This window comes from Hemitrygon akajei, chromosome 5 (assembly GCF_048418815.1).
Source record: "Hemitrygon akajei chromosome 5, sHemAka1.3, whole genome shotgun sequence".
In the NCBI taxonomy this organism is placed as follows: domain Eukaryota; kingdom Metazoa; phylum Chordata; class Chondrichthyes; order Myliobatiformes; family Dasyatidae; genus Hemitrygon; species Hemitrygon akajei.
In genome coordinates, this window is record NC_133128.1 from 4,616,047 (window position 1) to 4,643,898 (window position 27,852).

The following is a 27,852-nucleotide window of genomic DNA, read 5'->3' on the forward strand; positions in this document are numbered from 1 at the left end:
AATTTAAGGTGGGGGGTTATATGGGAGGCAGGGTTTGAGGGTCAGCACAACATTGTGGGCTGAAGGGCCTGTAATGTGCTGTACTACTTTATGTTCTATGAATCTCCTCTGTCTATCCTGCCTGTTATTTCCTCAAAGAATTCCAACAGATCTGTTAGGGAAGATTTCCCCTTGAGGAAACCATGCTGACTACAGCCTATTTTACCATGTGCCTCCAAGTACCCCAAAACCTCATCCTTAATAATAGACTCCAACATCTTCCCAACCACTAAAGTCAGGCTAACTTCTTGTAGTTTTCTTTCTTCTGCCTTCCTACCTTCTTAAAGAGCGGAGTGACATTTGCAATTTTCCAGTCCTCTGGAACCATTCTAGTATCTCATGATTCAGCCACCTCTTTCAGAACCCTGGGTCATAGTCCATCTGGTCCAGATTCCTTTCACCTTCCTGTCAGCTTGAACCAGTCTGGCCACTCCTCTCTAACCTCTCTCATTAACAAGGCATTTCCGCCCACAGGACTGCCACTGACTGGATTTTTTTTTGTTTCTCTTGAGGCTCGTGTGTGAAAATCCCAGGAGATTAGCGGTTTGTGAGATACTCAAACCACCCCGTCTGACACTGTCAATCATTCCATGTCAAAGTCACTTAGATCACATTCCTTCCCTATTCTGATATTCGCTCTGAACAACAACCAAACCTTTTGACCCTGGCTGCATGCTTTTGTGCATTGAGTTGCTGTCACGTGATTGGCTCATCAGATATTTGCAGGTGTACCTAATAAAGTGGCCACTGAGTGTGTTTATTATGTATTGTACTGGACTAATGCCACACCACAACACTTTTGAGGAGCTATGTCAGTGATATTAAACCTGATTCTGAACTACCACACATACAGCAGCCTTACCTGAACCATGAAATATTCAGAGAAACTCCAGCCAGCCTCTGTCCTCTTCTCCCTCATGGTCCTCATGTCATCCTCGAACTTGCCCAGGTTCTTGGTAAATGACATGAGCAGAAGGGTCCTGAGCTTGGTGAAGAACGCATTCCAGGACTCCTGTGTCCGAGCAGAATCTTTCAGGGGATCGGAAAGCACCACACACCTGCAACAGGAGAAGACAGCTTACATCACCTCTTCACCTGGTCCAGAACCACAGCCACGGCCTCTCCAGTCAGGTTTAACTCCCACCCCAACCCCTCCCCAGGACCCCAAGTAAGATGGAAAAACCACAGCCCACAAAGACAACAGACAAGAGAAGTTAACCCAATTAGAAATGGACTGGGAGCAGGAAGAGTTGGTTCTCTCCATCAGAATTCTCTCATTGGTTATTACCCTTCAACCATTAGGTTCTTGATCTAGAGGGAAAAAGTTCACTCACCACATCACTGAACTGTTCACACTAACTATGGACTAACATTCAAGGACTCTTCATCTCATTGTCTTGATATTTATTGCTTATTTATTTATTATTTATTTCTTCTTGTATTTGCAGTTTGTTGCGCTTTGCACATCTTGTTACGTGCAGTCTTTCATTGATTCTATAGTGTTTCTTCGCATGTACCACAAGAAAATGAATTTCAAAGTTGATATGTAGTACATGAGCTGATAATAAATTTACTTTGATCAGCAACTAAGTTCACACAGCACATCCCCAATCCCTTCGATTTCCTGAATATCTAATAAGCTCTGGAACTCACACAAGGATCGCACAGGTAGAGAATACTGAAGAGATTTTAACCAAAATTCATCCTGACTTTAGCCCAAAATGGCCGACCCATTGATCCAAGCTTAGTGAAAAACCTATTGTAGACCAGAAGATACATAGAGCAGAGCCCATCGAGTCTGCTCTGCCTTTCCATCATCTGATTTATTTTCCCTCTCAAGCCCATTCTCCCACCTTCTCCCCGTAACTTTTGACGCCTTGATCAATCATTAACCCATCAACTTCCACTTTAAATATACCCAAAGACTTGGTCTCCACAGCTGTCTGTGGCAATGAATTACACAGATTCACCACCCTGCTTCTCACCTCTGCTTTAAATAGATGTCCGTCTATTCTTTGAGCAACCATTCTTTGAAGTGTGCCAGTGTTTAAAGTGGCTCTGTCTCATCAGACTTGGGCTAGGTAAAGTATCCGGTATGTTTTTCTTTTTCTGTTCTTATCTGTCCATTTGTCTGTTAGGGATTAGTGAGAATGGCTCCAGGGGCGGTGTTTTGTACTCTGTGTGGGATGTGGGAAGTCTGGGCGACCTCTGTCCCCCCAGATAAGACATTTGCATCAGATTCACCAAGCTGCAGCTCCCGAGAGGAGCCTGGTCAGACCCCACTTGGACTACTGTGCTCAGTTCTGGTTACCTCACTACAGGAAGGATGTGGAAGTCATAGAAAGGGTGCAGAGGAGATTTACAAGGATGTTGCCTGGATTGTGGAGCATGCCTTATGAGAATAGGTTGAGTAAATTTGGCCTTTTCTCCTTGGAGCGATGGAGGATGAGAGGTGACCTGACAGAGGTGTATAAGATGATGAGAGGTATTGATCGTGCGGATAGCCAAAGGCTTTTTCCCAGGGCTAAAATGGTTAACAAGAGAGGACACAATTTTAATGTGCTTGGAAGTAGGTACAGAGGAGATGTCAGGGGTAAGTTGTTTTATGCAGAGAGTGGTGAGTGTGTGAAATGGGCTGCTGGTGACGGTGGTGGAGAAGGATACAATAAGGTCTTTTAAGAGACTCCTGGATAGGTACATGGGGCTTAAAAAAATACTGACCCCCAAACAGTAGAAAGGAGTTGTCCACAAGTTACAACTAGATAGAAAATACATGCCAAAAGGGCAATGTTACAATAGCCATGGGGTACTTCAATATGCCAGTAGATTGGGGATTCCAAGGGGGAATTTCTGGAATACTTATAAGATTGCTTTTTAGAGCAGCTCGTGTTTGAGCACATTAGGGGATCAGCTGCTCTGGATTTGGTGTTGTGCAATGAACCAGCCTCTGGTCCTAGAGTCCCCCACCACAGGAAACATCCTCTCCACACCCACTCAATCTTGGCCTATCATATTTGATTGGTTTCACTGAGGTCCCCTCTCATTCTTCTAAACTTTAGTGAGTACAGATTCCCCTAACCATAGCCTCTCCTCTGGTTCCTCTCCACACCTCCCTCCCTTTGTTCCATGTTCCATCTTGCTCTCCTATCAGATTCCCATCATCTTCAGCCTCTTGTCTTTTCACCTATCACCTCCCAGACATTCACACTTTCACCCCCTCCCTCACCTGCCAATCAACACTCCCCACACCTGGATCCACCTATCACCTTCCAGATATTCACACTCTCCCCCTCCCTCACCTGTTTATCAACACTCACCACACCTGGATCCACCTATCACCTCCCAGACATTCACACTCTCCCCCTCCCTCATCTGCCAATCAACACTCCCCATACCTGGATCCACCTATCACCTTCCAGATATTCACACTCTCCCCCTCCCTCACCTGTTTATCAACACTCACCACACCTGGATCCACCTATCACCTACCAGACATTCACACTCTCCCCCTCCCTCACCTGCCAATCAACACTCCCCACACCTGGATCCACCTATCACCTACCAGACATTCACACTCTCCCCCTCCCTCACCTGCCAATCAACACTCCCCACACCTGGATCCACCTATCACCTTCCAGACATTCACACTTTCACCCCCTCCCTCACCTGCCAATCAACACTCCCCACACCTGGATCCACCTATCACCTACCAGACATTCACACTCTCCCCCTCCCTCACCTGCCAATCAACACTCCCCATACCTGGATCCACCTATCACCTACCAGATATTCACACTCTCCCCCTCCCTCACCTGCCAATCAACACTCCCCACACCTGGATCCACCTATCACCTACCAGACATTCACACTCTCCCCCTCCCTCACCTGCCAATCAACACTCCCCACACCTGGATCCACCTATCACCTACCAGACATTCACACTCTCCCCCTCCCTCACCTGCCAATCAACACTCCCCACACCTGGATCCACCTATCACCTACCAGACATTCACACTCTCCCCCTCCCTCACCTGCCAATCAACACTCCCCACACCTGGATCCACCTATCACCTTCCAGACATTCACACTTTCACCCCCTCCCTTGCTGATCAAAACTCTCCAGTCCTGGATCCACCTATCACCTGCTAGCTCTTGTTCCACTTCTCTGTACTGACGATCTCCTCTCCATCTTTCCAGTTTGGAGGAAGTGTCTGGATCTGAAACATCATCTGTCTATCCCCCCTCCCCCCAGACACCACCTAATCTGCTGAATTCCTCCGGCACATTGTGTTGCTGAAAATCCCAGCATCTGCAGTCCTTGTGCCTATTCTGAACCCAAGAATAAAGTCCCCTTGTTCTGGTCTATTTAGCCTGCAGCAACTGCCTCTCAGATCATTGCGACAATGAGTTAACCTCTCATCCCTCTTCAATCAGTTCCACAGTAGTGTAGCAGTCACTCTGACGCCATTACAGCTCGGGACACCAGATCCTGGCACTGTCTGTATGTTCTCCCCATCACCATGTGGGTTTCCTCCCACAGTACAAAGATGTACCAGTTAACAGGCTAACTGGTCATTGTAAATTGTCTTGTGCTTAGGTTATAGATGTATCAGGGTTGTCAGGGCCCAGGCCTGTTCTACGCTGTATCTCTAAATGAATAAAACTCCACTGAACGTTCAGACCCAACCAGGTCACTGTATCCTCACAGAACATCCCCACCTCAATCCACCTGTTATGTGCCGTGTCGTATGATGTGGGTGATCATGGTCTTTAATCTGCCTGTGGGGAAAACCCACTGTTCTTACTCCTTTCTTAATCCATGACCACCATTGTTCTCGGCAATTTGTTTTGCCATTGCTGCCTTCTGGACGGCTGACCCCAGCCATTATCAATACTCTTCAGAGATTGTCTTCGTGGTGTTGGTGGTCGCATACACCCGCTACTCGTACGACCATCCACTACCGGCTCCCACGGCTTCACGTGTCCCTGGTCGGGGGTGGGGGGGGCCAATGCAGGTGCTACACCTTGTCCAAGGGTGACCTGCAGGCTAGCAGACAGGAGCAGCAGCTTTGGTAGAGATGTATCTACACTCCACCAGCCAAACAGAACTGGAAAAAAACTCTGAAATAGTTGGTACAGCAACAGACTCCTTCATGAAGCGACACCAGAGACAGCAGATGCTGGAATCTGGAGCAATGCACAACCTTCTGGAGGACTCACTGGGTCAAGCAGCGTCTGTGGGGAAAAGAACTGTCAACGTTTCAGATCGAAACCCTGCATCAGCAGTTGCATTAGCCCTGACCTGAAACATCGACAGTGCTCACCCCACTGCGTTCCTCCAGCAGACTGACTGTAGCTCCAAACTTCACAGTCAGTGCAAACACACTTCCACTTTTTAGCCGGTGGGTGGTGTGTTTGATTGCAGCAGCTTCTACTGGGCCAACCAAACGTATTATTGTTCTTTATAAGCATATTTTTTACGATCTTGAGACCTTGCTGGACATTAAGAGCTCAAAATACTGCAGGTCTACCCCATCAGCGAGTTGTTTGTTGGCGGAGAAACTGAAGGAGTGGGCTTGGTGTGGATGGTGCTGCTGCCTGCATCAGGGAGGCGTCCGAGGAGTCTGTGCGCAAAGGCGGTGTACAACCCAGCGACGAGTGATCATCCTCAGTCACCCTGCTGGACGTTATTAACGTGGAACTCTGCAAGGCCGATTCACTGATTTACTGGTGGGCCTCAGTTGTAGACAGGACAAGACAAGTTACCTGTTTCCAGCCCCCCAGGAGGTGGAGTTGGCGAGGCACAGTGTCCAATTTGGGGTCAGTGTTCACTTGGCAGAAGACAAGCTGCATGGTGTTTAACTGCAAACTTCTGAGCATTCATGGTCTCGGAGTCTTGGAATATCTTTTTTTGTGTGATTGTATTTTACTGATATTTTATAAGTGCTATGTGTGCCTTACGCTGTGTGTGACAGTTGGTGTTGTGTTTTGTACCTTGGCCCTGGAGTTACGCTGTTTCATGCATGGCTGAATGACAATGAACTTGTCAGAGCAGATACATTCACTATACCTGTCACTCTGTTTGTTGCAGAAGTCGTTTCTGATCTTATCAACGATAGAAGTTCTGGGGAGAATGTTGGTTTTGTTCTTTTTCTTGGCGTCACTCTCCACAACAACAATCAGCCAGTCAGAACTGCTGTAGGCCTTTAAGATGTTTTGCCATTTTGTGATCTCATCCTTCGCTGTTGCCTTGTAAACCTCAGTGTCCTAGAAAATTCAAAGTGAGACCATATTTCAACAACCCACAGGGCGCTCTGCTTTCCCACAGCTCAGACCCTTACACCGCGCAGGCCTCCGGTGCAAGCTGCTAAGTGAACAGATAAAAATATACATCTGTTTATTTATTTATGTATCTATTTATTCATTTCAAGATACAGCATGAAACAGGCTCTTCCAGCCCACCTGCTTAACACTAATCACAGGATTATTTATAATAATTAACCTAGGGACCAGTACGTCTTTGGACTGTGGGTGGAAACCCATGCAGTCATGGGGAAGGACATACAGAGTGTCAGAATTGAACTTCAAGCTCCGATGCCCTGAGCTGTAATAGTGTTGTGCTAGGTGTTACACTACCACGGTGCACTAAAAGTACATATCTTTACTTGTCACATGTATGCACACTCTTGTGCCTCTGACCAACACTCTGTGAGGATGTGCTGGGGGCAGCCCGCAAATGTTGCCAGGCCTCTGGTGCCAACATGACCTGCTGACAACTTACTAACCCTAACCTGTACGTCTCTGGTCTGTGGGAGGTGACCCACGCTGTCACAGGGAGAACATACAAACTCCTCACAGACAGTGGTGGGGATTAAGCCCTGATCACTGGTACCATGAACTTTTATGCTGTTGTAGTTTTTATGTGGAGAGACAACGTAACACTTTACACTAATTCCCCACATAAAGCAGAGGAGCAAACTGCTCTTCTGATAACTGGCATGGGAACAGGAGTTGGCATCCTGGATAGGATATAACGGGGGGATGAGGCAACACACACAAAATGCTGGAGGAACTCAGCGGACCAGGGAACATCTCTGGTAAAAGTACAGACAACGTTTCAGGCCGAGACCCTTCGGCAGGTCTTGATACAGGGTCGCGGCTCGAAATGTGACTGTACTTTTTCCATAGATGTTGCCTGGCCTGCTGAGTTCCTCCAGCATCTTGTGTGTGTTGCTCAGATTTCCAGCATCTACAGATTTTCTCGTTTGTAAGGGGGAAAGGGGTTTGGTGTGGAAACACACTGGAAAATTACATTGCTTCTTGTAACCTTCTACAGCGCCACCTCATCTCAGCTCCATGCAGAACTATTAATCTACCCAATCCCATCAATCTGCACCCAGACAATAGCCCTCCCATCCATGTACTTACCCAAACTTTTCTCAGATCTCACAATCAAACTCACATCCCCCACTTGCACCGGCAGCTCGTTCCACACTCTTACCAGCCTCTGACTGAAGACATTTATTTATTTTTAAAGATACCGTGTGGACAGGCCCTTCTGGCCCTTTGAGCCACAGCTCCCAGCAATCCCCCAATTTAATCCTAGCCTAAAACACAGGACAATTTACAATGACCAATTAACCTAGCAACCGGTACGTCTTTGGACTGTGGGAGAAAACCAGAGCATCTGGAGGAATCCCACATGATCACAGGGAGAATGTATGAACTGCTACCAGGCAGATCTCCCTCGTCTTCTCCTTAAATACTTCACTTTTCACTTTTAACCCATGACCTCCATTTGTAGTGCCACCCAACCTCAGTGGGAAAAGCCTGATGTAAACCCCTGGTAATTATGAACATCTCTAGCAAACTTCCCCTCAATCTTCTATATTCAAGGGAATGAAGTCGAAAATGTTCTCTATAACTCAGGTCCCGCGGTCTTTTAGCATTCCAATGAACAGATTAACCCTCACCTGGAGGGTCAAGGCTCACGGCACAAAGAGTCACAGAATCTGAGAGTGAAAGAACAGTACAGAACAGAAGCAGGCTCCTCGGCTGTCTAGTGCTTCCCGAACCATTAATCTGACTAATTCCATCGACATGCCCCTGGACCATCACCACCCGCCCCCATGCCCCTCTCATCCAGGTACCTATCTAAACCTTTCCTAAATGTTGAAATCGAGTCCACATGCATCACTCCCACAGGAGCTCATTCCACATTCTCACCACCCTCTCAGCAAATAAGCTCCCCCCCTCAGGTTGCTCTTTTTTACCTTTCACCCATGACCTCTAGTCTGTAGCTCATACGGAAGTTGATGGCCAAGAGGAGGCACCTGTTCCAGAGGCAGAGGGGGAGCCCGGGAATGAGGAAAATAGTACACCGTACACTCCAGCTGCCATACTCACACAGCAGTCCGTCCAAAATATGTGCAGGAACGGGAAGGTTAACAGTGCTCGGTTACCCTCCTTGGGAATCAGCTCTTCCTTAAACTGAACAAAATTAGCCTCCAAATGGATCATCTTGGGTGGTCGTCCATATGACCTGGAACATGGAGAAACAACATTAAAACCTCCACCTCCACCACCTTTCCAAAGCTCAAAGTTCAAAGAACAACTCATCAACAAAGTCTGCCACCACGTACCACCTTGAGATTCATTTTCTCACAGGAATATAAAGAAATACAACAGAATTAATGAAAACTATACATAAACAAAGACTGACAAACAACCAACGTTCGAAAGAAAACAAGTTATTCTAATAAAAAACAACACGGAGAATCTGAGTTGTAACGAGTCCTTGAAAGTGACTCAGTGGGTCATAGAACAAGGTGATCAAAATTGCAGAAAAGTATAAGTGGATGTGAGTGGCAGGATTTTATTTTACAAAGAGAGTAAGTGGTGTGTGCATAGAACGTCCTGACAGGGGTGGCGGTAGAGACAGGTACGTTAGCAACATTTTAAATGCTCTTAAACAGACATAAAAGTAATAGAAAAATAGAGGTCCCTGTTAGAGGGAAGGGCTAGAGTAGGTTAAAATGTCAACACGTCATGGCATTGTGGAACTCTGCTGTTGTCTTCTCTGTTCAGAGCAGTGGTGATTAAAGTTATCCACACTGGTTCAGGAGCCTGATGGTTGAGAGGTAATAATTGTTCCTAAACCTGGTGGTATGGGTCCTGAGGCTCATTGTGGTGATTAAAATTATCAACACCTTTTCAGGAGCCTGATGGTTGAGGGGTAATAACTGTTCCTAAACCTGGTGTTGTGGGTCCTGAGGCTCCTGTACCTCTCGCCCGATTGAGGTACTGCGAAGAGGACAAGGACTGGATGGTGGGGGTTCTTGGAGATGAATGCTGCTTTCTTGTGGCAGCACTCCTTGTCGATGTGCTCAATACCGGGGATAAATGTTTCTCTCCAGCCAGCAGCCCTACCTCAGCTGGCCATTGAGCAAAGCACCAGGAACACATCAAAGACTGATGAGCTGACCACTTAGAAAAGCACTTTGGTAGAACGAATAAAGGAGTAGACTATTCTCTAATCAGGGTGCAAATTCAGAAATCTGAGATTTCAAGGGAATTAGGAGGCCTCATGAAGATTCCCTAAAGGTTATAGCAGATTAAATCAAGGAAGGCAAATGCAATGTTGGCATTAATTCTGAGAGGACTAGAATATAAAAGTAAGGATGTAGTGCTGAATTTATAAGGCACTGGTCAGACTGCACTTGGAGTATTGTGAGCAGTTTCGGGCTCCTTATCTAAGAAAAGATGTGCTGACATTGGAGAGGATCCAGCAAAGTTCACAAGAATGACCCTGGGAATAAAAAGTTCTATAAGGAGCGTTTGATGGCTCTATGTCTGTACTCACAGGAGTTTAGAAGAATAAGGAGGGATTTCATTGAAAACTACTGAATGTTGAAAGCCTTGATAGAGTGGATGTAGAGAGGATGTTACCTTTCGTGGGGGAGTCTAGGACCAGAAGACACAGCCTCAGATGGAAGGCCATCCCTTTAGAGCAGAGATGAGGAAGAATATCTAGGGTGTGTTGGTCAGTGACACCAATGACACATGTCACTCTATGTGTGGATGTACATGTGATAAATAACTCTGAATGTGAAGAGCAAGCAAACGTCTCACACAGTCAATGGCAACAACGAGCAAGTGTTGTATTCCAGTATCTCAGACATCAGCTAAGCAGTTGTGGGGACAGTACCTTCTCCATTCCATGGGTTCCCGAGGAAGTTGCTGCACAAGTATCGAGTACACAGAAGAGAAGAGAGCTTGATCTCCTGCACCTGGAGAGAGAGAAAAATCAAGACCTCAGTCCCCATTCTGAGATAACGTTGCAGTGCTCTACAACACCGGTTCCACACACTTGGGATATTGTGTTCAGTTCTGCTCTCCTCATTATAGGAAAGATGAGGAAGCTTTAGAGGGAGAGGGTGCAGAGATTTACCAGGATCCTGTCTGTATTAGAGAGCATGTCTCATGAGGATAGGTTGAGTGAGCTGGGGCTTTCCAGTGCAAATTCATCAAGATGACACATGGACCCTCTCAGTATAGATGAGACATACTGAAGCATACATACAGGCTTAAGGAGTAATATACACTGCTTTTCCAAGATAGAAAGGGGAAATGGCATAGTGGGGGTGGGGGTGGGAGAGAGAAGGTTTTCCTGGAGTATTCTAATCAGCTTTGGGCCCTTTATCTGAGAAAAGAATGTACTGGTATTGGAGAGGGTCCCGAGGAGGTTCCAACAATTCTTCTGGGAATGAAAGGATTAACCTACGAGGAGTATTTGATGGCTCTGGCCTGTACTCACTGGATCTTAGAATGAGTGGGGGATCTCATTGAAACCTACCAAGTATTGAAAGGCCTAGACTAGAGTGATGGTGGAGAAGATGTTTCCTATGAAAGGGTAGTCTAGGACCAGAGAACACAGATAGAGTGGATGTGGAGAGGATGTTTCCTGTGGTGGGGGAGTCTAGGACCAGAGGACACAGATAGAGTCGATGTGGAGAGGATGTTTCCTATAGTGGGGGAGTCTAGGACCAGAGGACACAGATAGAGTGGACGTGGAGAGGATGTTTCCTATAGTGGGAGATCTAGGACCAGAGGGCACAGATAGAGTGGACGTGGAGAGGATGTTTCCTATAGTGGGGGAGTCTAGGACCAGAGGGTGAAGATAGAATGAATGTGGAGAGGAGGTTTCCTATAGTGTGGTCCTAAACTCCTCCATACGCTCAGAACGGCGTGACATCCATTTAGAACAGAGAATTTCTTTAGCCAGTGGGTGGTGAGTCTGTAGAATTAATTTCCACAGATGGCTGTGAAGGCCAGATCATTGGATATATTAAAAGCAGAGGTTGCTAGACTCTTGATTAGTCAGGACATCAAAGATTACTAGGAGAAGGCAGGAGAATGGGGTTGAGAGAGTTAATAAATTAGCCATAATGGAATGGCAGAGTAGATTTGATGGGCCAAATGGCCTAATTTAGCTCCTATCTGTTATCATTTTTTTCCTGATGCAACAATCGGGCCACCATCTAAAATAGTGCCAAAATTTCAGAATGTATCTCAGAACCATTTCTACATGCAATAGAAGTTTAGAAGGTTCTTCAAATGGCAAAAATTGCAACATCAGCTGTTGATCTCAAGTTTCAGATTAAAGTCAAAGGTTTGAGGGGTCAGGGGCAAAGATGAGTACACGGGTCTAGGTCAGGGATCAACTCCTTCTGAAAAGTGGGGCACAGCTCCAGTACTTCAAGAATAGAGACTGTGTTGCTTGCCTCCAGATGACAGATATCGGGAGGAGTAACACATCCAACTGGCAAACCTGCAGTGTCAGCTCAGCATGTCGGATGAGCAGGACCTGGCCCTGTGACATCACAGATCTATATCAGCATCAGAAACCCACCACGAACCTGAAACAGTGTGAGTGACCCACAGCTCCCGGCCGTCCACAACCCAGAAGTTCAAGGGATCACAGCACAGACAGCAAACGGCGGACAGAAGCCAGTGAGTGCACTCACTACACCAGCTCCATAGCACTCTGGAAACACAACCACAGCAGAACCATGGGAGGGAGGGAGGGGGAAGGGGGAGACGGGGAGGGGAAGGGGAAGCGGGAGGGGGTGGGTAAACGGGATTGGGGGGATGGAGGGGGGGGGTTGAGGGGAGTCTTCTCCCCGTAATCTTTGACACGCTGACTAATCAAGAACCTATCAACTTCCACTTCAAATACACCAAATGTCTTGGCCTCCACAGCAATGAATTCCACAGATTCACTGCCCTCTGGTGAAAGAAATTCCTCCTCAGCTCTGTTCTAAATGGATGTCCATCTGTTCTGAGGCTGCGCTCTCTGGTCTTAGATTCCTCCACTATAGGAAACATCCTGTTGTGATAGAGTGAGAGGGTGGTAATGAAGGCATACGAGATGCTTGCCTTGATTATTTGAGGCACCAAGTTCAAGAATCAGGAAGTTATGTTATCAAACTCTGGTTAGACCACACTTGGAGTATTGCATTTAGTTCTGGTCGCCCCATGACAGGAAGGGTGTTGGGGCTTTGGAGAGGGTGCATAAGTTTACTAGGGTGCTGCCTAAATTAGAGTTCATGTACTATAATGAGAGGTTGGACAAACTTGGGTTGTTCTCTCTGGAGTGGCGGAGGGTTGAGGGGACATCTGATAGAGGTTTACAAGGTTATCAGAGTCATCGAGTAGGCAGCCAGAGATGAAACTAATCTTATGCATATAGAGCGACAATCAATAGTTTTGCATATTGGGCTCACTTTTATATCATATTTATCGTGTTCTTTCTGCTTTATCATCATCATCAGTATGTGCTGTGCCATATGATGTGGGTGATTAAGGTCTCATGACCAGGACTGTTTTTGTCAAATTTCTACAGAAGTGGTTTGCCATTGCCTTCTGGACAGCGTCTTTACAAGACGGATGACCCCAGCCATTATCAATACTCTTCAGAGATTGTCTGCCTGACATCAGTGGTCACATAACCAGGGCTTGTGACATGAACATCCACCACCTGCTCCCATGATCAGGGTGACAAGGGTGACCTGCAGGCTAGCAGAGGGAGGGAGCATCTTACACCTTAGACATATCTCTACCCAGTCACTCGGGGCAAATTAGTAAACTGGTTTATTACTGAAAACCGACAAAAGATAGTAGATATAACCCAGCCCATCGTGGGTAAAGCCCTCCCCACCACTGACTACATCTACTTCAAGAGCTGTCACAAAAAGCAGCATCTGTTTTCAAGGTCATGCTCTCTTCTCATTGCTGCCATCAGGAAGGAGGTACAGGAACCTCAGGTCCCACACCAAGTTCAGGAACAATTATTACCCCTCAACCATCAAGCTTCTGAAGCAGAGGGGATAACTTCACTCAACCCATCACTGAAATGTTCCAACAACCTCTAGACTCACTTTCAAGGATTCCATCTCATGTTGTCGATATTTATTGCTTGCTTGCTTGTATTTACTGAGTATGCCCCAAGAAAATGAATCTCAAGGTAGCATTTGGTGACATATATGCACTTTGACAATAAATTTATTTTGAATGTTGAACTGTTGTCACACGTAGTGAGGTACTGTGAAAAACTTGTGTACTGTTCATATAGATCAGTTCATTACACAATGCATTGAGGCAGAACAAAGGAAAATAATGACAATGCAGAATAAAGTGTAACAGCTACATAGAAAGTGCAGTGCAAAGTTCAAAGTAAATTTATTATCAAAGTACATATATGTCACCATATACAACCCTGAGATTCATTTTCTTGCGGGCATACAGAATACATCCACAATAGAATCAATGAAAGACTGCACCCAACAACCAATGTGCAAAAGACAAACTATGCGAATACAAAATGTTAAAAGAAATAATAATAAATAAGCAAAAAAATATCAAGAACATGAGATGAAGAGTTCTTGAAAGTGAGTCCATAGGTTGTGAACAGTTCAGTGATGGGCAAGTGAAGTTGAGTGAAGTTATCCCCTCTGGTTCAAGAGCCCGATGGCTGAGGGGTAATAACTGTTCCTGAACCTGGTGGTGTGAGTCCTGAGGCTCCTGCAGCTTCTTCCTGATGGCAGCACCAAAAAGAGAGCATTCACTGGATGGTGGGTGTCTCTGATGATGGATGCTGCTTTCCTGTGACAACACTCTGTGCAGAGGTACTCAATAGTAAAATGCAGGTAAGCAATGAGGTGCAGTCGTAACGAGATAGACTGTAAAGTCAAGCGTTCGTCCTATACCAGGGAGCAGACTGATAGTTGGCCTTGTGCCTGGTGGGACATGCTTTGAGACTTGCACATCTTCTGCCCAATGAGACAGAAAGCCTTGTCTGTACAACATTGGAGCACTGTAGAGCAACACACACAAAATGCTGGAGAAACTCAGCAGCATCTATGGAGAGGAACAAAGAGTCAATGTTTCAGACAGAGACCCTTCATCAGGATCAGGACATTATGAGTCCATAGATGTTGTCTGACCTGTTGAGTTTCTCCAGCATTGTGAACATAGAACATAGAAATCTACAGCACATTACCGGCCCTTCGGTCCACAATGTTGTGCTGACCATGTAACCTACTCTAGAAACTGCCTAGAATTTCCCTATCACATAGCCCTCTATTTTTCTAAGCTCCATGTATCTATCTCAGAGTCTCTTAAAAGACCCTATCGTATCTGGCTTCACCACCTTTGCTTGGCAATGCATTCCACGCACAAACCACTCTCTGTGTGAGAAATTTACTTCTGACATCCCCTCTGAACCTATTTCCAAGCACCTTAAAACTATGCCCTCTCAACTAGCCATTTCAGCCCCGGCAAAAAGCCTCTGACTATCCACATGATCAAAGCCCCTCATCATCTTTTACACCTCTAAAGAGAAAAGGCCTAATTCACTCAACCCATTCTCATAAGGCACGCTCTCCAATCCAGGCAACATCCTTGTAAATCTCTGCACTTTCTCTATTGCATCCACATCCTTCCTGTAATGAGGTGAACAGAACTGAACACAGTACTCCAAGTGGGGTCTGATCAGGGTTTTATGTAGTTGTAACATTACCTCACGGTTCTTGAACTCAGTACCGTGGTTGATAAATGCCAATACACCATACGCCTTCTCTACAACACTGTCAACCTGTGCAGCAGCTTTGAGTGTCCTATGGACACGGACCCCAAGATCTTGCTGATCCTCCACACTGCCAACAGTCTGCCATTAATATTATATTCTGTCTTCAAATTGGACCTTTTGAAATGAACCACTTCACACTTAGCTGGGTTGAACGCCATCTGCCAAGTGTGTATATTACTCTAGATTTCCATCACCTGCAGAATCCCTTCTGTTTTCTGGAGAAGTGTATTAAACTTTGTCAATGTGACCATAAGATACGAGTAGAATTAGGCCATTCAGCCCAGTGAGACTGCTCCACCATTCAATCATATCGGAACTATTTTCCCTCTGAACCCCATTCTCCTGCTTTCTTCCCATAAACTTTGATTAATCAAGAACCAATCAACCTCCACTTGAAATACACCCAATAACTTGGCCTCCACAGCCATCTGTGGCAAAGAATTCCACAGATTCACCACCCTGTGGCCAAAGAAACTCCTCTCATCTCTGTTCTGAATGGACGCCCCTCTATTCTGAGGCTGTGCCCTCTGATCCAAGACTTTCGCACTCCAGGAAACTCTCCACAACCACTTCATCTAGGCTTTTCAATACTCGACAGACTCAATGAGAGTCCCCTTTTAAACTCCAGCAAGTACAGTCAGAGGCTCCCAGAGGAACAGTCCTCCTGAACACACAACCTCCTGACCGATAAGAAGCTGTTAAGACAGCTGAAGAGAGTGTTCAAATGCAGCAAGAAGCAATGTTATGTCCAAGAGTCTGTTAAATTGTCTTAGGCATGTATTGAGTACAAAACTCACCAAAAACGTGCAAATGTTGAGGAGCCAATACTATTACCACATTCTAATTAAGGATCTATTCTCCAACAGAGCAACAATACCGAGGAGGATCTTTACTAAATTCCCAGAGGTCAGAGCTAATGGTAAGAGAGGAACAGAGGAGGGTAAGGGCAAGTTTTAGGGGATGAGTTCTTGGGTCTGCAGGCTCTGGAAGCACCACCACAGTAGCTGGTCGGTACAGATTCGGGGTGGGGGGAGAAGGTGGTACCAATCAAAGCACAATTATCATGTTATTGTCAAGCTAGTGTCTAGAGTACGTCACATTGTCAGCACAACATTGTGGGCCGAAGGGTCTGTAATATGCTGTAGATTTCTAAGATCTATCACAATGTGATCTTTCCCCCCTCCCAAAATGACAACTGGAATCACACCTGGTAATTTGACTGAGTTCTTTGATGAAGGTGGTATAGGTCTCACACCACCAGGTTCAGGGACAGTTATTAACCCTCAAGCTCTTGAACCAGTGGGGTAACTACACTCAACTCCACTTTGCCCATCAGTGAACTGTTCCCACAACCAATGGACTGACTTCAAGGATTCTTCATCTCATGTTCTCAATTATGTATTGTTTATTTATTTTTCTTGTTTTTATATTTAATATGAATGCCCACAAGAAAATGAATCTATGTACTTTGACAATAAATTTACTTTATCACCTTTGAAGTAGCAGAGGATTAGTGAGGACAAATTAAATGACTGAAATAGAGGGGTCAGCACAGTAGTGCAGCAGTTAACTTTACACCATTACAGCATCTGTGACCTGGGTTCAAATCCCACCACGTTGCAAAGGAGTTTGTACATTCTGCCTGTGAACATGCGGGCTTCCTCCAGATGTTCCTATTTTCTCCTACAGTCCAAAGGCAAATGGGCTGTTTAGTTAACTGGTCACATGGGTGTAATTGGGCAGTGAGGGTATATTGGGCCGGGAGGGCCCGTAACCATGCTAAATCTCAAACCAAAATTAAAATAAAATATGAACTTCCAAAAGGCTTTAGAATGAACACAATAAATTAACATAAGGACCTGGACCACTGCAATTTGCCTATTTCCACAATAGGTCAATGGCAGATGCAATCTTAATGGACCTTCACATGGACAACACAAACACCTACGTCAGGATACTGTTCATCGACTATAGCTCAGCACTTAATACCATCATTCCCACAATCCTCACTGAGAAGTTGCAGAACCTGGGCCTCTGTACCTCCCTCTGCAGTTGGATCCTCAACTTCCTAAGCTGAAGATCATAATCTGTGCGGATTGGTGATAATATCTCCTCCTTGCTGACGATCGACACTAGTGTGCTTAGCTCACTGCTCTACTCTCGGGATACACATGACTGTGTGGCTAGGCATAGCTCAAATACCATCTATAAATTTGCTGACGATACAACCATTGTTGGTAGAATCTCAGGTGGTAACGAGAGGGCATACAGGAGTGAGATATGCCAACTAGTGGAGTGGTGTCGCAGCAACAATCTGGCACACAACAAAGGAGCTGACTGTGGACTTCAGGAAGGGTAAGACAAAGAAACACATACCAATTGTCATAGAGGGATCAGAAGTGGAGAGAGTGAGCAGTTTCTAGTTCCTGGGTGTTAAGATCTCTGAGGACCTAGCATGCTCCCAACATATCGATGTAGTTATAAAGAAGGCAAGACAGCGGCTGTACTTCATTAGGAGTTTGAAGAGATTTGGTATGTCAACAAATACACTCAAAAACATCTATAGGTGTACCGTGGAGAGTATTCTGACAGGCTGCATCACTGTCTTCTATGGAGGGGCTACTGCACAGGACCAAAAGAAGCTGCAAAGTGTTGTAAATTTAGTCAGCTACAGAACATGTAGTACTCAGGACATCTTTAGGGAGCGGTATCTCAGAAAGACAGCATCCATTATTAACGACCTCCAGCACCCAGGGCATTCCCTTTTCTCACTGTTACCATCAGGTAGGAGGTACAGAAGCCTGAAGGCACACACTCAGCGATTCAGGAACAGCTTCTTCCCCTCTGCCATCCCATTCCTAAATGGACTTTGAAGCTTTGGACACTACCTCACTTTTTTATAAATATACAGTATTTCTGTTTCTGCACATTTTTATTAATCCATTCAATATACATAATTTATTTATTTATTTATTATTATTATAATATATTTTTACTACTATATTATGTATTGTATTGAACTGCCGCTGCTAAGTTAACAGATTTCATGACACATGCTGGTGATAATAAACCTGATTCTGAAAGCTAAAGTCTTAGCAAAATAAACGTAAGGAATTAATCGAGAACTTGCTGAGTGGACACAAAATGGACTGCAGAGGAAGGAAACAGCACTCTTCTCCATTTATGAACAGAGTGGGAAGGTCATCATAACCCTGGCCTTTCAGTACACATAGTCATCAGTCTCGTCTTAGAGGAGCGTTGGCAGTTTCACTGCTCTACTGATTAACAATCCAGCTGTACATTAAAAATAAACTCTTCACCCATAGTTACACAAAAGCCACACACACACCAATAATGGCACCTGTTCCGACTCCAGACCCAACTTGGTTCATCACTTTCAGAGTTACTCAAAGCCAAGACACAATCCTTCTCTGACAGCACCCGTTAGACACCAGCCTCCGTCTTGAACTCAAGTTGAGTGTGCCAAACCCGTCCCCACCAGTACCGTACCTCGGTGTGAAAGTGTGACAGACCCGTCCCCACTGGTACAGTACCCCGGTGTTATACAGAGCTAAACACGTCCCCACCGGTACCGTACCCCGGCGTTCTACAGTGGCAGACACGTCCCCACCGGTACCGTACCCCGGTGTTACACAGAGACAGACCCGTCCCCACCGGTACCGTACCCCGGTGTTACACAGTGACGGACCCGACCCTACCGGTACCGTACCCCGCTGTTATACAGTGACAGACCCGTCCCCACCGGTACCGTACCCCGGTGTTACACAGTGACAGACCCGTCCCCACCGGTACCATACCCCGGTGTTATACAGTGACAGACACGTCCCCACCGGTACCGTACCCCGGTGTTATACAGTGACAGACCCGTCCCCACCGGTACCGTACCCCTATGTTATACAGTGACAGACCCGTCCCCACCGGTACCGTACCCCGGCGTTATACAGTGAAAGACACGTCCCCACCGGTACCGTACCCCGGCGTTACACAGTGACAGACCCGTCCCCACCGGTACCGTACCCCGGTGTCACACGGTGACGGACCCGTCCCCACCGGTTCCGTACCCCGGTGTCACACGGTGACGGACCCGTCCCCACCGGTACCGTACCCCGGTGTCACACGGTGACGGACCCGTCCCCACCGGTACCGTACCCCGGTGTCACACGGTGACGGACCCGTCCCCACCGGTACCGTACCCCGGTGTCACACGGTGACGGACCCGTCCCCTCCGGTACCGTACCCCGGTGTCACACGGTGACGGACCCGTCCCCTCCGGTACCATACCCCGGTGTTACACAGTGACGGACCCATCCCCACCGGTTCCGTACCCCGGTGTCACACGGTGACGGACCCGTCCCCACCGGTAACGTACCCCGGTGTCACACGGTGACGGACCCGTCCCCACCGGTACCGTACCCCGGTGTCACACGGTGACGGACCCGTCCCCACCGGTACCGTACCCCGGCGTTATACAGAGATAGACCCGTCCCCACCAGTACCGTACCCGTGTTATACAGTGACAGACACATCCCCACCGGTACCGTACCCCGGCGTTACACAGTGACAGACCCATCCCCACCGGTACAGTACCCCGGTGTTATACAGTGACAGACCCGTCCCCACCGGTACTGTATCCTAGTGTTTTTCAGTGACAGACCCGTCCCCACCGGTACCGTACCCTGGTGTTATACAGTGACGGACCCGTCCCCACCGGTACCGTACCCCGGTGTTATACAGTGACGGACCCGTCCCCACCGGTACCGTACCCCGGTGTTATACAGTGACAGACCCGTCCCCACCGGTACTGTATCCTAGTGTTTATCAGTGACAGACCCGTCCCCACCGGTACCGTACCCCGGTGTTATACAGTGACAGACCCGTCCCCACCGGTACCGTACCCCGGTGTTATACAGCGACAGACCCGTCCCCACCGGTACCGTACCCCGGTGTTACACAGCGACAGACCCGTCCCCACCGGTACTGTACCCCGGTGTTATACAGTGACAGACCCGTCCCCACCGGTACCGTACCCTGGTGTTATACAGTGACGGACCCGTCCCCACCGGTACCGTACCCCGGTGTTATACAGTGACGGACCCGTCCCCACCGGTACCGTACCCCTGTGTTATACAGTGACGGACCCGTCCCCACCGGTACCGTACCCCGGTGTTATACAGTGACGGACCCGTCCCCACCGGTACCGTACCCCGGTGTTATACAGTGACGGACCCGTCCCCACCGGTACCGTACCCCGGTGTTATACAGTGACAGACCCGTCCCCACCGGTACTGTATCCTAGTGTTTATCAATGATAGACCCGTCCCCACCGGTACCGTACCCCGGTGTTATACAGTGACAGACCCGTCCCCTCCGGTACCGTACCCCGGTGTTACACAGTGACGGACCCATCCCCACCGGTACCGTACCCCGGGGTTATACAGTGACAGACCATTCTCCACCGGTACTGTACCCCGGTGCTATACAGTGACGGACTCATCCCCACCGGTACCGTACCCCGGTGTCACACGGTGACGGACCCGTCCCCACCAGTACCGTACCCCAGTGTCATACAGTGACAGACACGTCCCCACCGGTACCGTACCACGGCGTTATACAGTGACAGACCCGTCCCCAACGGTACCGTACCCCGGTGTCACACGGTGACAGACACGTCCCCACCGGTACTGTACCCCTGTGTTATACAGTGACAGACACATCCCCACCGGTACCGTACCCCGGCGTTACACAGTGACAGACCCGTCCCCACCGGTACGGTACCCCGGTGTTATACAGTGACAGACCCGTCCCCACCGGTACCGTACCCTGGTGTTATACAGCGTCAGACCCCTCCCCACCGGTACCGTACCCCGGTGTTACACAGCTACAGACCCGTCCCCACCGGTACCTTACCCCTGTGTTATACAGTGACAGACCCATCCCCACCGGTACCGTACCCCGGAGTTATACAGTGACAGACCCGTCCCCACCGGTACCATACCCCGGTGTTATACAGTGACAGACCTGTCCCCACCGGTACAATACCCCGGTGTTATACAGTGACAGACCCGTCCCCACTGGTACCGTACCCCGGTGTTATACAGTGACAGACCCTTCCCCATCGGTACCGTACCCCGCTGTTATACAGTGACAGACCCGTTCCCACCGGTACCGTACCCCTGTGTTATACAGTGACAGACCCGTCCCCACCGGTACCGTACCCCTGTGTTATACAGTGACAGACCCGTCCCCACCGGTACCGTACCCCGGCGTTATACAGTGACAGACCCGTCCCCACCGGTACCGTACCCCGGTGTTATACAGTGACAGACCCGTCCCCTCCGGTACTGTATCCTAGTGTTTATCAGTGACAGACCCGTCCACACCGGTACCGTACCCCGGTGTTTTACAGTGACAGACCCGTCCCCATCGGTACCGTACCCCGATGTTATACAGTGACAGACACGTCCCCACCGGTACCGTACCCCGGTGTTTTACAGTGACAGACCCGTCCCCACCGGTACCGTACCCCGGTGTTTTACAGTGACAGACTCGTCCCCACCGGTACCGTACCCCGATGTTATACAGTGACAGACCCGTCCCCTCCGGTACCGTACCCCGGTGTTTTACAGTGACAGACCCGTCCCCACCGGTACAGTACCCCGGTGTTACACAGTGACAGACCCGTCCCCACCGGTACGGTACCCCGGAGTTATACAGTGACAGACCCGTCCCCTCCGGTACCGTACCCCGGTGTTACACAGTGACAGACCCGTCCCCACCGGTACGGTACCCCGGTGTTATACAGTGACAGACCCGTCCCCTCCGGTACCGTACCCCGGTGTTACCACAGTGACAGACCCGTCCCCACCGGTACCGTACCCCGGTGTTATACAGTGACAGACCCGTCCCCACCGGTACCGTACCCCGGTGTTATACAGTGACAGACCCGTCCCCACCGGTACCGTACCCCGGTGTTTTACAGTGACAGACCCGTCCCCACCGGTACCGTACCCCGGTGTTATACACTGACAGACCCGTCCCCTCCGGTACTGTATCCTAGTGTTTATCAGTGACAGACCCATCCCCACCGGTACCGTACCCCGGTGTTATAGAGTGACAGACCTGTCCCCACCGGTACCGTACCCCGGTGTCATACAGTGACAGACCCGTCCCCACCGGTACCGTACCCCTGTGTTATACAGTGACAGACCCATCCCCACCGGTACCGTACCCCTGTGTTATACACTGACAGACCCATCCCCTCCGGTACCGTACCCCGGTGTCATACAGTGACAGATCCGACCCCACCGGTACCGTACCCGTGTTATACAGTGACAGACCCGTCCCCTCCGGTACCGTACCCCTGTGTTATACAGCGACAGACCCATCCCCACCGGTACCGTACCCCTATGTTATACACTGACAGACCCGTCCCCTCCGGTACCGTACCCCGGTGTTATACAGTGACAGATCCGACCCCACCGGTACCGTACCCCGGTGTTATACAGTGACAGACCCGACCCCACCGGTACCGTACCCCGGTGTTATACAGTGACAGACCCGTCCTCACCGGTACCGTACCCCGGCGTTATACAGTGACAGACACGTCCCCTCCGGTACCGTACCCCGGTGTTATACACTGACAGACCCGTCCCCTCTGGTACCGTACCCCTGTGTTTATCAGTGACAGACCCGTCCCCACCGGTACCGTACCCCGGTGTTACACAGTGACAGACCCGTCCCCACCGGTACCGTACCCCGGTGTTACACAGTGACAGACCCGACCCCACCGGTACCGTACCCCGGTGTTACACAGTGAGAGACCCGACCCCACCGGTACCGTACCCCGGTGTTACACAGCGACAGACCCGTCCCCACCGGTACCGTACCCCGGCGTTATACAGTGACAGACCCGTCCTCACCGGTACCGTACCCCGGCGTTATACAGTGACAGACACGTCCCCTCCGGTACCATACCCCGGTGTTATACACTGACAGACCCGTCCCCTCTGGTACCGTACCCCTGTGTTTATCAGTGACAGACCCGTCCCCACCGGTACCGTACCCCGGTGTTACACAGTGACAGACCCGTCCCCACCGGTACCGTACCCCGGTGTTACACAGTGACAGACCCGACCCCACCGGTACCGTACCCCGGTGTTACACAGTGAGAGACCCGACCCCACCGGTACCGTACCCCGGTGTTACACAGCGACAGACCCGTCCCCACCGGTACCGTACCCCGGCGTTATACAGTGACAGACCCGTCCCCACTGGTACTGTACCCCGGTGTTACACAGTGAGAGACCCGACCCCACCGGTACTGTACCCCGGTGTTACACAGTGAGAGACCCGACCCCACCGGTACCGTACCCCTGTGTTTATCAGTGACAGACCCGTCCCCACCGGTACCGTACCCCGGTGTTACACAGTGACAGACCCGACCCAACCGGTACCGTACCCCGGTGTTATACACTGACAGACCCGTCCCCTCCGGTATCGTACCCCTGTGTTTATCAGTGACAGACCCGTCCCCACCGGTACCGTACCCCGGTGTTACACACTGACAGACCCGTCCCCTCCGGTACCGTACCCCTGTGTTTATCAGTGACAGACCCGTCCCCACCGGTACCGTACCCCGGTGTTACACAGTGACAGACCCGTCCCCTCCGGTACTGTATCCTAGTGTTTACACAGTGACAGACCCACCCCCACCGGTACCGTACCCCGGTGTTACACAGTGACAGACTCGTCCCCTCCGGTACTGTATCCTAGTGTTTATCAGTGACAGACCCGTCCCCTCCGGTACTGTATCCTAGTGTTTACACAGTGACAGACCCACCCCCACCGGTACCGTACCCCGGTGTTACACAGTGACAGACTCGTCCCCTCCGGTACTGTATCCTAGTGTTTACACAGTGACAGACCCACCCCCACCGGTACCGTACCCCGGTGTTACACAGTGACAGACCCGTCCCCTCCGGTACTGTATCCTAGTGTTTACACAGTGACAGACCCACCCCCACCGGTACCGTACCCCGGTGTTACACAGTGACAGACCCGTCCCCTCCGGTACTGTATCCTAGTGTTTATCAGTGACAGACCCGTCCCCTCCGGTACCGTACCCCGGTGTTACACAGTGACAGACCCGTCCCCACCGGTACGGTACCCCGGTGTTATACAGTGACAGACCCGTCCCCTCCGGTACCGTACCCCGGTGTTACCACAGTGACAGACCCGTCCCCACCGGTACCGTACCCCGGTGTTATACAGTGACAGACCCGTCCCCACCGGTACCGTACCCCGGTGTTATACAGTGACAGACCCGTCCTCACCGGTACCGTACCCCGGCGTTATACAGTGACAGACACGTCCCCTCCGGTACCGTACCCCGGTGTTATACACTGACAGACCCGTCCCCTCTGGTACCGTACCCCTGTGTTTATCAGTGACAGACCCGTCCCCACCGGTACCGTACCCCGGTGTTACACAGTGACAGACCCGTCCCCACCGGTACCGTACCCCGGTGTTACACAGTGACAGACCCGACCCCACCGGTACCGTACCCCGGTGTTACACAGTGAGAGACCCGACCCCACCGGTACCGTACCCCGGTGTTACACAGCGACAGACCCGTCCCCACCGGTACCGTACCCCGGCGTTATACAGTGACAGACCCGTCCTCACCGGTACCGTACCCCGGCGTTATACAGTGACAGACACGTCCCCTCCGGTACCATACCCCGGTGTTATACACTGACAGACCCGTCCCCTCTGGTACCGTACCCCTGTGTTTATCAGTGACAGACCCGTCCCCACCGGTACCGTACCCCGGTGTTACACAGTGACAGACCCGTCCCCACCGGTACCGTACCCCGGTGTTACACAGTGACAGACCCGACCCCACCGGTACCGTACCCCGGTGTTACACAGTGAGAGACCCGACCCCACCGGTACCGTACCCCGGTGTTACACAGCGACAGACCCGTCCCCACCGGTACCGTACCCCGGCGTTATACAGTGACAGACCCGTCCCCACTGGTACTGTACCCCGGTGTTACACAGTGAGAGACCCGACCCCACCGGTACTGTACCCCGGTGTTACACAGTGAGAGACCCGACCCCACCGGTACCGTACCCCTGTGTTTATCAGTGACAGACCCGTCCCCACCGGTACCGTACCCCGGTGTTACACAGTGACAGACCCGACCCAACCGGTACCGTACCCCGGTGTTATACACTGACAGACCCGTCCCCTCCGGTATCGTACCCCTGTGTTTATCAGTGACAGACCCGTCCCCACCGGTACCGTACCCCGGTGTTACACACTGACAGACCCGTCCCCTCCGGTACCGTACCCGTGTTTATCAGTGACAGACCCGTCCCCACCGGTACCGTACCCCGGTGTTACACAGTGACAGACCCGTCCCCTCCGGTACTGTATCCTAGTGTTTACACAGTGACAGACCCACCCCCACCGGTACCGTACCCCGGTGTTACACAGTGACAGACTCGTCCCCTCCGGTACTGTATCCTAGTGTTTATCAGTGACAGACCCGTCCCCTCCGGTACTGTATCCTAGTGTTTACACAGTGACAGACCCACCCCCACCGGTACCGTACCCCGGTGTTACACAGTGACAGACTCGTCCCCTCCGGTACTGTATCCTAGTGTTTACACAGTGACAGACCCACCCCCACCGGTACCGTACCCCGGTGTTACACAGTGACAGACTCGTCCCCTCCGGTACTGTATCCTAGTGTTTACACAGTGACAGACCCACCCCCACCGGTACCGTACCCCGGTGTTACACAGTGACAGACCCGTCCCCTCCGGTACTGTATCCTAGTGTTTATCAGTGACAGACCCGTCCCCTCCGGTACTGTATCCTAGTGTTTATCAGTGACAGACCCATCCCCTCCGGTACCGTACCCCGGTGTTATAAAGTGACAGACCCGTCCCCACTGGTACTGTACCCCTGTGTTATACAGTAACAGACCCGTCCCCTCCGGTACTGTATCCTAGTGTTTATCAGTGACAGACCCGTCCCCACCGGTACCGTACCCCGGTGTTACACAGTGACAGACCCGTCCCCACCGGTACCGTACCCCGGTGTTACACAGTGACAGACCCATCCCCACCGGTACCGTACCCCGGGGTTACACAGTGACAGACCCGTCCCCACCGGTACCGTACCCCGGTGTTATACAGTGACAGACCCGTCCCCACCGGTACTGTATCCTAGTGTTTATCAGTGACAGACCCGTCCCCTCCGGTACTGTATCCTAGTGTTTATCAGTGACAGACCCATCCCCTCCGGTACCGTACCCCGGTGTTATAAAGTGACAGACCCGTCCCCACTGGTACTGTACCCCTGTGTTATACAGTAACAGACCCGTCCCCTCCGGTACTGTATCCTAGTGTTTATCAGTGACAGACCCGTCCCCACCGGTACCGTACCCCGGGGTTACACAGTGACAGACCCGTCCCCACCGGTACCGTACCCCGGTGTTATACAGTGACAGACCCGTCCCCACCGGTACTGTATCCTAGTGTTTATCAGTGACAGACCCGTCCCCTCCGGTACTGTATCCTAGTGTTTACACAGTGACAGACCCGTCCCCACCGGTACCGTACCCCGGTGTTACACAGTGACAGACCCGTCCCCTCCGGTACCGTACCCCGGTGTTATACAGTGACAGACCCGTCCCCACCGGTACCGTACCCCGGTGTTATACAGTGACAGACCCGTCCCCACTGGTACTGTATCCTAGTGTTTATCAGTGACAGACCCGTCCCCTCCGGTACTGTATCCTAGTGTTTATCAGTGACAGACCCGTCCCCACTGGTACCGTACCCCGGTGTTATAGAGTGACAGACCCGTCCCCACCGGTACCGTACCCCTATGTTACACACTGACAGACCCGTCCCCTCCGGTACTGCATCCTAGTGTTTATCAGTGACAGACCCACCCCCACCGGTACCGTACCCCGGTGTTATACAGTGACAGACCCGTCCCCTCCGGTACTGCATCCTAGTGTTTATCAGTGACAGACCCGTCCCCACCGGTACCGTACCCCGGTGTTACACAGTGACAGACCCGTCCCCTCCGGTACTGTATCCTAGTGTTTATCAGTGACAGACCCGTCCCCACCGGTACCGTACCCCTATGTTACACACTGACAGACCCGTCCCCTCCGGTACTGCATCCTAGTGTTTATCAGTGACAGACCCATCCCCATGCCCCGGCTCTGGAAGTTTCTGGGTGCGTGACGCCGGTGTCTGTGGGGATGTGTTTGGCTCCGCTGCTCCGCCGTTGCCTCCCCGGTTTCCCCGGCCTTCCCCCCCCGGCCCCACTCACAGGTGGCGAGCGGCCGGTTTTCCATCGTGAACAGCAGCAGCTTCTCCTCCGCCGCCTCCATCCGCTCCTCAGCCGGCTTCCGCTTCCGGTCCCCCCTCTTAAAGGCATTGCCATTTTCCAGCAGGACCTCGTACCCTCGTTGAGGTTTTGTTTCTTTACTTGTCGTCCCTCCCCTCCCCTTCCTGTCGCCCTCGCTTTTTCCTAGGGTCATGCCTGGTCTCCCCTCCTTTGTTAAAGGCTCATCCCCTCTTCCCCGTTCTCTACACTTCCCCTTTAAAAGCTATGT

At 50.3% G+C, this 27,852-nt stretch overlaps 1 protein-coding gene across 2 annotated transcripts in view; it reads right to left on the reverse strand.

The window, feature by feature from the left end:
• The window catches only part of trappc10 (trafficking protein particle complex subunit 10), a 153,215-nt gene extending 125,578 nt beyond the window's left edge, over positions 1–27,637 (reverse strand). For both annotated transcript variants that reach the window (XM_073044757.1, XM_073044756.1), the window contains exons 1-5: positions 27,567–27,637; positions 10,247–10,328; positions 8,446–8,581; positions 6,110–6,306; positions 902–1,097 (exon numbers count right to left, since the gene is read on the reverse strand). In XM_073044757.1, the coding sequence (XP_072900858.1) occupies positions 902–1,097; positions 6,110–6,306; positions 8,446–8,581; positions 10,247–10,328; positions 27,567–27,627 (672 nt within the window). In that variant the 5' untranslated portion in view covers positions 27,628–27,637. The remainder of the gene's footprint in view (positions 1–901; positions 1,098–6,109; positions 6,307–8,445; positions 8,582–10,246; positions 10,329–27,566) is intronic.
• Between the last annotated feature and the right edge of the window lie 215 nt (positions 27,638–27,852).